The following is a 12752-nucleotide window of genomic DNA, read 5'->3' as shown; positions in this document are numbered from 1 at the left end:
CCCCCTCCCCCCCGGTAAATATCGTACAGTCCCTTAAGTGTGCTTGGTTCAAAACCCAGGACCTCCAGCTTTATGTCCCATCCGAGGGGATGTTCAGATCTCCAAGCTGATCCTGTTCACTGCCTGGTCAACTGGATAGTGTATAAATTATCTGTCATTCACAGTCAATGAAGGTTAGGCATCCAGGTAATACGATACACCAAAAAGCAGTTACTCAAGCAAAGTTCTGGATATGATTTTCAAAATCATATCCAGTTGCTTGAATAACTGCTTTTTGGCGTATAAATTATCTGGTTTCTTACGATTTTGCTACCAAAGGATCTGCTTGGAGATAATAAACAATAACAACACAGGTTGTTTTGATTACAAATGAATGATGATAATTCTTAAAATTTGAGACTTAGTATTTTACACTGTAGTTAATTCCTGATCACACTAGCAGGTCGCACACCCACCTGAGCGGCTGCCCGCATCTCTGGCACACGAAGCTGACCTGAGCGGGCGGCCCTCCCGAGGCCGCTCCCGGGGCTGGGCTCTCCGTCCCGCCGGCCGCCTGTCCCCCACCCGCCGCCGTTCCCGAGCCCGCCTGGCTAACAGGAGCCGGGGCGGGAAGGTTCTCCGCTACCGGTGGCTGTGCTGTAGCCATAACTGTCGTCTGATTTTGTATCAGTCTGACGGAAAAGCCGTGAAATGGCTGGTAATAATAAAATCAGGTGACGGTTTCGTCACACAGGCGCCCCCCTCCCACCTTTAAGATCCTGTAGTCGGTAGTAAATCCAAACAAAATAGCCTTGGTTACGTCCAGTTTTCTTGACAGCTATGAAAACTTGACATGGAGGACCTAAGAAGATAGACATCCGATCGGGGTTGCAGTAAGGAGGTTATATTGACAGGAAAACGGCGATCAAAGCTCAACTTTCCCGCAAAAATACTCCCTTTCTCAAGTTTCTGCACTACAGTTTGCGCTTGCTCAATTTTAGGGTATGACTGGAGTTTTTCAAGAGCATGGATTTTATTCAAAACTAGCTTCTATGCCAATCTTTTGAAAGAGGAACACCAGAAAAATAATAATACAATTTTCGGTAATATTTACGTCATTTCTTGACGAAAGATTGCATTTCCTATGGTATAAATCATGGTTAACCTGAATCAAGGATTGTCAAAAACTCCATTTATAACCCTGTCGCGAGTGAATATGGGTAATAGTGACCTTGCATCACTTCCTCCGGCCATGTGCGTCGAAGCTTGACGTTAAAATTTAGTTCATATTTCTTGAATAATAACGCAGCGACAGTAAAATCTCAGAAGACGCTTATAATTTTCTCGTAAGACGTCTTGAAGATACGCACTACTTTCCGGACGCCTCACGTCGGCGGACTAATTTCAGGTTCAGCAGGTCAGCGGCAGGTCAAGGAATGTTTGTGTTGTGGCGGGGTCTCTCGGGCCAGGTGAGATCCACAGGTGAGAACAGGTGACTTTTACACACCTTTTCAACTCTTCACGGTCAAGGTTATGTTTCTAAAAATAGTCTGATGGTCTAGAGAACCCAACTTGGCCACCCGATTCAAAATCAAGCCACAAAATCGGTTGGAAGAAAGGTGTACAAACCTAGCAACGGAAATGGTACAACCGAAATTTAAATGTTCGGTTCAAAGTTTAAACGTTGGTGTAACCCTACACCATCTAAACAATCAGACTGTTAAGTGTGGGGATGGTTTGGAAAGTTGGTTATATTATATTGCAGAAGAATTATTTGCTAAGAGTTTTATGGAGTGTCGGAAAAAATTGGTTTCTTGTAAAATTTTATCCATGGCCATGTGTAGATTTAAGGGGGTACCTTAAACTTAAGGGGGTTACTTCCTTAAGGGGCCACTCAAATGTATATTATGTATCTTCCTCTACTATGTACACAATATTCCCATTTCTTAAGGTTTCACCTCTTAAAGTTAAAGCACTGTAAGCGTATACAAAAGACAACATAACGTTACTTGTACTGTAACTCTAAGTATTTTTGCTAGGACTTAATTTTGCTTAAGGTGGGAAGTGCGCATTTGTGCTTCAAGTTCAATATTAAAAGAGCTGTAGAAATACAAAACAGCACAAGTTTGCTGGGAGATCACGATCTGTAAAACCACAAACATAAACCACAGCGAATATTTCTTGATTTACGGTATTTAACTTGCAGTACCAGTTCCACATGACGTAAACATGATGTCACTAATTACCCTAGCTGACGCTACATGTAGCCACAGGGAACACACCTTAACTACGGTAAAATTAATATTTCAGCTTTTTATTTGTACATGTACAGTAGGCCCATTTTGTACGGTTCTTGAGATTTAGGGAAATTAGAGCATGTAATACATGACATTGTAGTGAGCTGCATTTTAAACTCTACATTATAAATGTTTGTCCAACCTTGGGACAGGTTTGTTTGGTCGAGTATATAGATTCCAGAGCTAACAATTACAGTATCTACAAAATGTAAAATCCCTGCCCGCAGTCAGTTGTTGCTTAAGTGCAAAAACAGTAACATGCTTTTTATGTGATAGTCTAGTAACTCTAACATATCATCCTAATCAAAATCTAGAACACTGCCTGTTGAACATTCCATACAGCTAGTAGTATCTGATTGCTAAATTATTGATTTCTAATGGTTTACTGCCACATGGCACCAAAAAGGCAGAAGAATTCTTTGTGTGGCTACATTTTTCTGTCATAATCATTACTGGAAGTAACTTCAACTTGTATCTATAGTAGAGACTCTGCTGTCCTTGGTTTGACTTTCAAGTTAAGCTGCAATCCCTGAGCTCAGGTGGGTTATTCTATATGCAGCACTAATGGACTAATGAAGTCCCTGTGGTGTGTGTTATAGTCACACCGGTGTTACTCTTACAGTCATTAGTCAGGCTGGAACAGGAGTTCAGGGTCCTTTAGCTAATCTTCTTATGTATAATAACTTACAGGCTATTTCAATGCATTTTTCCCATTCATGCTTCATCAAAGTTTATCACTAACATCAAGGTATGTATACAAATCCTATCATGCTATATAGTTAGTAGAAATTCATTTTTGTAAGGTAGATTACGTACCTCCAAATTTTCATTGTTGACTGTACACCTTGATCACGGAATGGCCTAGTCTCGCGAGAACACCGAAAATTTGGAGGTACACATGTATGAAATCTACCTTACAAAAATACAGTCACTGATCGAAGAATTTCTACTAACTGTTAATTCTATGTGACTGATGAACCTCTTCAACGATATCATACTATAGTATTCACTTATTATCAATGTATATATATATACATGTACTTAAGTATTCAAATTGATGAGAAGTAAGATCCCTCTGGATATAATCTTTATTTTCAAAAATTTAGGCAGACACATATTATGTGTGCTGTCATGTTGGTTCTTCCTAGTCTGTTTGAATTCACTAGTCCAGGAAAAAAGATTGTCTTTTGTTCAAACTTTATTATTGTTTTCTGTACATTTCTTACATCAAGACTGTTGAGAAGTAAAATCCCTCTGGATATTCAAATCTTTATTTTCAAAAATTTAGGCAGACACATAATTATGTGTGCTGTCATGTTGGTTCTTCCTAGTCTGTTCACTAGTCCAGGAAAAAAGATTGGCTTTTGTTCAGTATTTATTGCTTTCTGTACATTTGTTGGTCTACACTGATTTTCTGACAAGACTGCTACATGTAGCTTCACATGTCTAGCTTTGACTACCAACAGACAGTAATTGGCTGAATAGGATTGGCTGTCAGAGCCCTTCCTTATACAACATGTACCGGGTACTTGATGTAATGGGGAATTTCCAATTAGAGTAACCCATTAATATTGTAAGATGTACAAAGGAGATCTATGAAATATTGAGACACAACTTCTGTTCAACATTTGGATCTGTACGACTATGTAACACCTTTTAACTATATTCTAGGCTTCAAAATAGTAACATTTTAAAAGCTCTTACTGTAATAATCATATGAAACAGAAGATAAGCAGACCCTCGCCTCCCCCTTGTGTAAAAATGGTATAGTCCATTTATTAGCATCATCCCTCTAATAACAGACTACATAAAGGTGGATGTACTGTAGACTGACACACAGTCAGGTGCACAAGGCTGGTACAGAAAGTGCAGGAAAAACGTAACCTGCGTTCTTCATTTCACAGGTGAGTTTGTCAGAGCTGTTCAGTGTTGTCTCTTTAGACTCTTTTGACTGTTTTTAAAATCTCAAAGGGAGATGATATTTAGGAGTATCTGAAGAGGGTAGAAGCATTTCCAGCCAGGGTTGTCTGGCAACCAGAAAGGTTGAACAGGAATGTTGGGCAAGAAGCAGGCAGATATGTACAGTACTACTGTATGTGGGCAGGTATGAGGATTGAGATGTTCAAAACTCTTGTTTTTCCCTCAACTATCGTATCATAGAAATGAATGGTGTTTATTTCCTTTACTGAGAGATTGAATGCTGAAGGCATGGAATGCAACTGGTAAATTGTTCACAAGGCTCTGTGCCTTTGATTTAGTGATTTGCACATTGCTTTTGATTTTCTTTTGTAATAAATTGTATACACTGTAGTTGTGTACTTAAAGGTACAATTGTATTACTTACAACTACAGATCATGATCAGACAGTAAAACATACTCTGTACATATAGAAGCTGACTAAACAAGATATGTGTTACGTTTGTCTGTATGTTAGACTGAAACTGAAACTGGAACTCAATTTTTCATATCCATGTTTAGCACAAGTACAATGCTAGCTATAGTGATGTGACCTATTTCCAGGTTTAATTGCTGTTCTGTATTCAGCACAAGTGTCCATTTTGATAGGTTGTGGGCTTGCATTTTGTTTGTTGTCTTTCCTTACGACTGTATCGTTGTTAGACTACAAATTCACCATTACATTGGCATTAGTGTTGTTGTTATATGCATGGTTAGTGACAGCCACATTGAGGAAGTTATTCATGTATAATGGAGTCCACATCTGTGCCTATTGTGCACTAAATGAACTGATCACTTTGTGTCAGCTGGAACAGGCATAACAAGTAGTGGCTAAGTCAACTTTTGTTAGTCAGTGGTGAATACAGTGTTTGATTGTGTGTTTGAGTAGTCTGTGTAGAAGTCAGCAGTAGTTGACACACAGCACCAACTGCTACTGACATTGCAAGTGTGTTACAATTCAATGGATGGCATTTCAGTACCTTGTACATGTATAATGAAGTAGTAACAGAAGTTATGATATGGATGGTTGCAATTTTGATAGACGTGTCAAATTTGATCTTTTTTTATATTACTTCTTTCTATTCTGTTGGCTTTCTTGAAAAGCAAAGGGACTTACTTTTGGTCTGTTTCCCGAAAGAATGGTCATGTTAATGACTTTGCTATGGATAAAGCTGTAACAGACAATACATATATGTAGCATTGAAAGAGACTGTAGTCTGAGCATGATTTTCACAACTTTAGAAATAACACAGTGCACCACACAGCAACCATCAGTGAGGTCCAGTTTCAAAGAAAAAATTTGAGAAAACCCACAATTTGAAACATTCCAAATGTTATATATTATGTGGCTTTGAAGAAAAACGCATTACTTAATAGGAAATATCCCATTTTTCTGTATAGGCAATGTGTGACTGTTACAGATAGGTGTTTACTTTTAATCAATACTAGTAATCAGACATGTTCCAGACATGTCAAGGTTTACATACTTCAGTAGAACAGACAGTTGTCAGGGTAAGGATCGAGTGTCATGAGAAACCTACAGCTGGGCTGGACCTGACCTACAGGACATGTCTGCAGACAGAACAGGATCAATACCTACGTTAGACATCACATGGCTGGCTGGTGAAGTTGCTGAGTCTTTAAACCCACAGGGGTATTGACATTTGCTGTGCACAAGAACCACAGGACAGAGGCAAATGATGAGCTACCATCTAGTCCCAGCATCAGTGTGCAAGCATGTCTAACCCTCGTTACGGGGAACAACAGACGATAAACCGGATAGAGAGAGAGAGTCTGAGAGAGAGAGATGTGTGGCAGACATGTGTGCTTTTAATGCCATCTTTGATCACGACTTGTGCCATGGCATAATCAGTACAGTCTGCTTGAAAGTTGAGTTGAAGTGGGCCATGATGAGGAGCCATAACAGCATATAGCCATACTTTCCATAGTGTAGTCAAGGGTGAAATGCATCTGTATTAGTGCCAAGAGTTAAATGATGAATGCATCCAGATCAGGAGACAAGAACTAGAGATGACATTGATAATGATCTAAAAAATAATACTCTGACTCATAGTGTGGTAATGTAAGAAAGGAAAAACTGTTAAACTTAAAGACCAAAATGAGAAGAAGAGACCAATAATGGTAAAACCTAAAGGCCTATCATACCTGTGTTAACATGTTTGATTATTGGCAAGCAAATAATGATTGCAAACAATTTATTTGCTCAGACCTGCCCTGTAAAGAACCTTCTCACTCTCAGCCTGTTGACATTGAACGACTTTGACACGTGTGGAAAATAACCTTTGCCTTGAGTGTTCCTCCATGTGACAATAATGAGAGATGATCTGTTAATGGTTGTTATTCTCTCCCAAAGCTCTGCTCTCAGCTGGACGGCCTCTTAGGCTAAATATAATGGATGGAGCACTTAATGACTCCTGAGAATCAATAGAAGAAGTCGTTTAAAATCTCGGGATTTGCCTTCAGGGAGGAAGTCTTTGGTTCCAAGGTCAATATTGTTCTTTGCAATGTCAAACCTATACGGGTCTCCACATACATATATGTACAATCATACATTTTGTATAGTAACCTGTAATATATGGAGCGTTGTGTTATATTTTTTTATGGAAATCTTGTACATCCCTTTAGAACTAAGTGTTGTTGGAAAGTTTCCAATTGCAATGCCAGTATTGCATGCCTTTTACTTTTAGACTTTCCTAGCAGTCAAGCAAAAGTACTGTGTTTGTGGAAGTGAGCCAGGAATTTTGCAGAATCTCACAGTTTTTATGGCAATCAAATTTGTCATTAACTTTCAGTTTCAGGCTGCCTATTTGTGTGATAAGAAGCAGAACTGATCAAACTGACAAAGTAGAATGTAACAAGTGCCAGAGTGATTGTGCAGGGCTGGTAACATGTTTGTGGAGCAGGTTTCACCTGTTGTAATGGCTCAAGTGTCCTGGACAGCGCAGAAAGGTCTCAGTTCTACAAGGTGGTAGTAAACTAGTGATTTAAGATTTAATCCTCCTAACTGTGTTCCAGTGAGTCTATCCCTGCGGCGGTACGTTAGCGTGAGTGGCATGGCGCTTCCCCGACCTGTGGTCATCTGTACACACACAGATGCGAGTAGTAATAGCTATTGGATTCAATTTTTGATTTGTGTTTGTTCCAGTGAGTCTAACCCTGCGGCGTTACGTGAGCGTGAGTGGCATGGCGCTGCCCCGACCTGTGGTGATCTGCGGCCCGTCCGGCAGCGGCAAGTCCACCCTCTACAACAAACTCCTCAAGGAGTTCCCAGGAGCCTTCCAGCTCAGCGTTTCACGTGGGTAACAGACTAATCTCCAAGCAGATGTTTTGGTGGCCGCAAAAGACAGTATCAAATTGGCCGGGCAGTATCTATTGGCCACTTCATGTGGCCAATGGACACTCCTCTGACCAATGGACACTGCCTAATGCCACTGTATGATCTGCTTAGAGATTAGTACCAGATATCATGATAACATTTCTTTACTGCAAAATGGACTGCCACCAGAAGAAACTATAATTATTGTATTGTGATGTTTTAACAACCTTCACGGCTAAATTTGAATTAGAAATTTGGAGTATCACAGCTACACTACTTACAGAAGCCCAATCCGGGCTATGGTTAATGGACTATGAGGCTAGATTATGGCTGTGGATTTATATACATGTACTATACAAGTCCAATAAATGACAATAAAAGACACACAACCTTCAAGTTTTCTGTTTTCCCTGCAGACACTACAAGACAACCTCGACCAGGAGAGCTGAATGGAAGAGGTAAAAGAAATTACACAATAACATATATAAGACAAATGTTTGACTGTAGATTATTGTACAAGTATTTGAGGTTTAAAAGGATAAAGGCTGTGTGACATACATGTATGTGATGTGTTTTCCAGAGTACCACTTCATCAATAGGGACCAGTTCCTGGAAAACATCAAGCAGGGGGACTTCCTGGAATGGGCCGAGTTCTCCGGGAACATCTACGGAACAAGGTTGGTCTGACCACACAGAGATGACAGTGACTATTCTTGATCTTCTCCCTGCTACCTAACCCTGTAACCAATAGAGAAATTTTGGCAGCTAAACAACCACTTCAATGTGCTAAAGGTTAAATATAACATTTTGAAGACTAAGTCAGTATACTGGTTATACAATGTATTTAGTGTTGTTTCTTGTAAGTCTTTTATCAAACAGTCATCACTGTAGGATGTATCATGTTTAGAGCTCTCTCTTTCTCTCTGAGTGTAAAATCATGAAAGCCCTTTGAGATTTTTACCCAAACTTTGTCAACTGATGATGATACCGAGAAACATCTCAAAGATTGGTGTGACCTTAAGCACTGTTTCCCCCTGCAGTAAGAAGGCCCTTGAGGAGGTGCAGGGCAACAACGTGATCCCCATCCTGGACATCGACACACAGGGGGTCCGTAATGTCAAGAAGGCCAGTCTGGATGCTGTCTACATCTTCATCAAACCTCCCAGTATAGATGTACTGGTAAGTCATCAAACCTCCCAGTATAGATGTACTGGTAAGTCATCAAACCTCCCAGTATAGATGTACTGGTAAGTCATCAAACCTCCCAGTATAGATGTACTGGTCAGTATTTCATAGCAAAGAAAATGATATACTAGTAGTCTACCTCGAGCTCATCAGATGACTTGCCTTGCCATTAAGGAAGTGGATAAACAGAGAGAAACTTGATAGAAAACAAGAAAACTGAAACAGAAAATGACACAGGAAACAACAGAAGAACAGTGGTTGAAAGACCCTCAGTTGTGTCTGTTTCAGAATTAGTTGAAGAATATTTTAACAATATTTCCAGTTGTCACAATTTGTGACACTTCTACCAAGGTGATCTCTTTGCTGACACATTAGGCTATCATATATGTCTACTTGGTATATTTGTTCTATCTCCTTGCCAGCATAAAATTGACAACCACACTCTTCTGCTTTCTTCTTTGCCCTTTAGGAGAAGCGTCTGAGAAGCAGGAAAACGGAGACTGAAGAGGCACTCCAGAAGAGACTGTCTGCAGCCAGGAATGAACTGGAGTATGGTGAGCTGTTACTAGTGTTACACAATAGATAGCTTCAAACAATGTTTAGAGTTAGATGTTCAACTTCAAGGGTTAGGTTTAACAAGTCATTCGCCGTGTGACTGCAAAGCTGGTGTGTTACGCAAATGGGCTGTTATACCGGCTATACAGATACAGATACAAGCTCTTACTGTCAGGTGATGATTGAGCCTCCTCCCCAAGAGCTTTTGGCCACACACCTCTAACTCAAGAGAACCAGTCCTGTTCCTAGATCTACCAAATTTAATACAATAGGAGCTCAGGGTTCTTTATCATTCAAAATCAGTCCTATAGGAGCTCAGGCTTTAGCCTGCGTGCCATCCGATTTGTAATGGGGCTTCTTTGCACTTGCTTAGAGTAGCAAAGGAGCCCTGTTACAAATTGGATGGCACCCAGGCTACTGTCACTATGGAAACCAGTCATCACAACCTCATTTTGGGAAAAAACGGATGCTAACAATCACTTACATTTGTACTCTTGTCTTTCCAGGTCTAAAGCCAGGAAATTTTCAGCACATCATCACCAATGATGACTTGGATGTTGCATATGAGAAATTAAAAGGCATCTTAATTAAAGTGAGTATCGGTGAGAGATACAGGAAGTATCAGCAAGAAGAATGATTTAATCTTCAGAATCTGTAATTCCTGGTAGAAGGGAGCCTCTCAGTACGTTTTTATCAGATGCTGATGGTAGTTAGCACTAATGTCAGGGCTTTGTTTGGTACCACTTATTGTAAATGTTACCAGCTTTATATGAAGTTGTACCAGAAGTCACTCTCTTGCTGTTGTCATTAAATACACAGTAACATTATGGATATTAATGTCTTGACTTACAGATTCTTCGAGAAGTTTAACATGGGTGGTTTGTGGCTGTGCACTTGGTACATGTAGCACTGCATATCCGCACAATTTCACCAAAATTCAGACATACGGCCAGGATGCGGCTCTACTCAGGATGAATGACCCATCACTTCAGTCACATGACCTTACAAACATGTGACTCCTGTAGTGGGTCAAAGTTCCCCTGGGAGTCTGCACATGAGCTTTTATGCTAATAAGCTGACTCACAGTTTGAACTGAGCATTCACAAGGTCAATGCTAAAAGTCCATAACTTGTGGTAAACAGTTCTGACAAGACAATGCTTGATCCCATGTTCAGACATGTTTACTATAATAGTATGTCTCAGAGACCTGCAACTTTGACATATTACCCACTAATGATCACAATGTACATGCCCAGTTCAAAGTGTGAAATTACTTATTATTGTGGTTACGTTGCATGTGCATCACGCTATGTATGCACAGTTGAAACCGTGAACCGGCCTATTATTGAGGTTACATGCACCTTTGATGCACGACTGCATTTTTTATGTCTCAAGAGGCCTGCAACTTTGAAATATTACCCACTTGCATGCCCAGTTGAAATTGTGAAACGACTTATTATTGAGGTTGCATGTGCATCACATTGTGTATGCACAGTTCAAACTGTAAATCGGCCTATTATTGAGGTTGCATTCAGCTTTGATGCACGATTGCACTGTTTATGTCTCAGAGGCCTGCAAATTTGACATATTACCCACTTGCATGCCCAGTTGAAATTGTGAAACGACTTATTATTGAGGTTGCATGTGCATCACATTGTGTATGCACAGTTGAAACCGTGAACTGGCCTGTTATTGAGGTTGCATTCACCTTTGATGCACGATTGCACTGTTTATGTCTCAGAGGCCTGCAAATTTGACATATTACCCACTTGCATGCACAGTTGAAATTGTGAAATGACTTATTATTGAGGTTGCATGTGCTCCCACCATGCACTGCTGACCCTGCACATGTGTGTTGTTTGCAGATGATTGACGAGGTTAGAAATGAACAGTACAAACCCTAAGGCTGGGCGCAGCTCACATCCAGTAGGAACACACTTATTATCGCTCGCTCTGCATTTTATAAACTATTATCACTTGCTCTGCATATGTTTACTTATGATTCCTTGCTCTGCATATGACATATGAATGTTTCTACTAATTACAAGTTGCTGTACATCAGTTGTCAGTGACTAATGGCAAGCCTTAACAACGCTCAAATGTTGTTAACAGTATCTATAGGCATAACAAGCCTATGATAATCATTTGTAATTGTATTCTCAGCAATGGTGATAATGCCTTAAAAGTTTATCATCATCATAGGTTTGGTTAGTTTGAAAGTACACAATATACAGGGTCATACATGTAGTTAACGTTAGTTCTAAGATCACAAGTTACCAGGACAGGTAGAAATGTTTTTGCCAATTCTAGTAAGACAAATTCCTCAAGTAAGTTGGCAGTTCTTACCAGACTGAAGATACAGTAACTTTTCTTAACAAATTTCTGAATTTGAAGCTCCTCCTTGCTGATTTGTGCTGTACAATGTATAAAATACAAGGCAAATAGAACTTTACTAATTGGGTGAAACCCTAGCACATAACATTGCTCTTATGAGTAGAGTGGAATCATTCCACAGCTGACCAACATCTCGGAATGATTCCACTCTACTTATACTACATAACATCACTGTTGTAACATTAATTTTTCCCTCCCTCCCCAGTCCCAGATGCCGATGGCCACCGGTTCCTCCTCTGTGGTGAACAGTTTCCTGGACAAACCTGCCGCCTCGGTGAACACCAGCTCACAGGACTAGCTACAGGTGTCAGGCTCCACCAGGACTTAAAACAGGGGATGAAACATAGTAGAATTTAACCAAATAGGCAAAACAGTTTGGCTATCGTAGAGTTCATTTGGCCACACAGTTAGCTTCTACCTTGCTTCAGGAGGCGGCTGTAAAAAGCAGAAATTAGACAAACAGAGAGAGATAACATGCCGGGGGAGTTGGTCTGCTAGAGAGTACAGTTTGGGTGCAGCAAAGTGTACATGTGGACCAACTCCCTCAGCATGTTATCTCTCTATTTGGCCAATTTTTACTCTTTCCAGCCGCCTCCCGAAGCCTGGTAGAAGCTAATGCAGTTACTTCTGGAGAAATGTTCCTCTTATTCCCCTGCTCAATAGTTTTTGAGAAATTCTACTATGGACAACCCCTGAGGAAGGCCTAGTGGAGACAGACATGTGTAGGGCAGCAGACAGACAACTCTGTTGCTAGGATACCCTGTTGCCTAGTTACCGTGTCTGGGATGGGAGCCATCCTGGCTGGCTGTTGATCATGAATGTAATTAGACAGGCCACACTGACTTTATCCCATGGATGACATCCTCTTAAAAACTAGCCTCTACCAGACTCAGATGGGTTGCCAGAAAATGGTTGATTTCTCCAAATAGACAATGCAAGGTATGCAAGAGGAGTTAGCCAGCTTTAGCAGCCTGCTTTGGATCCATGGATGCAAAGTCTATTCCTATAGCCAGGTTGGCTAACTCTTCCGGCCAATTATTCAGTGTGTT

General features: G+C 40.4%; 2 protein-coding genes across 2 annotated transcripts in view; one reads left to right on the top strand and one right to left on the bottom strand.

Annotated features, from left to right (window-relative positions):
• LOC109462221 (beclin-1-like) overlaps positions 1 to 976 on the bottom strand; it is an 8172-nt gene extending 7196 nt beyond the window's left edge. The window contains exon 1 of the mRNA XM_019758758.1: positions 456 to 976. Within this exon, the coding sequence (XP_019614317.1) occupies positions 456 to 646 (191 nt within the window). The 5' untranslated portion in view covers positions 647 to 976. The remainder of the gene's footprint in view (positions 1 to 455) is intronic.
• A 212-nt stretch (positions 977 to 1188) lies between these two features.
• Positions 1189 to 12085, top strand: LOC109462201 (guanylate kinase-like). The gene is made up of 8 exons (XM_019758726.1): positions 1189 to 1461; positions 7399 to 7548; positions 7986 to 8027; positions 8150 to 8246; positions 8610 to 8748; positions 9224 to 9308; positions 9816 to 9901; positions 11909 to 12085. Exons 1-8 carry the CDS (start codon positions 1416 to 1418, stop codon positions 11999 to 12001), a joined length of 738 nt encoding a protein of 245 aa, XP_019614285.1. The 5' UTR covers positions 1189 to 1415; the 3' UTR covers positions 12002 to 12085.
• The last annotated feature ends 667 nt before the right edge of the window (positions 12086 to 12752 follow it).

Source organism: Branchiostoma belcheri, unplaced genomic scaffold, assembly GCF_001625305.1.
Source record: "Branchiostoma belcheri isolate BF01 breed outbred unplaced genomic scaffold, Haploidv18h27 scaffold113, whole genome shotgun sequence".
Taxonomy (NCBI): domain Eukaryota; kingdom Metazoa; phylum Chordata; class Leptocardii; order Amphioxiformes; family Branchiostomatidae; genus Branchiostoma; species Branchiostoma belcheri.
Note: the sequence above shows the minus strand (reverse complement) of the source record. Positions and strands in the feature narration are given on the sequence as shown.

What these genes read in the sequence shown, in the direction of transcription:
- LOC109462201 (XM_019758726.1), top strand. Translation starts at nt 1,416, where the DNA reads ATGTTTGTGTTGTGGCGGGGTCTCTCGGGCCAGGTGAGATCCACAG. An exon ending in GGGCCAGGTGAGATCCACAG is followed by an intron (nt 1,462 to 7,398) that starts GTGAGAACAGGT and finishes TGTTTGTTCCAG; the next exon opens with TGAGTCTAACCCTGCGGCGT. An exon ending in AGGAGAGCTGAATGGAAGAG is followed by an intron (nt 8,028 to 8,149) that starts GTAAAAGAAATT and finishes TGTGTTTTCCAG; the next exon opens with AGTACCACTTCATCAATAGG.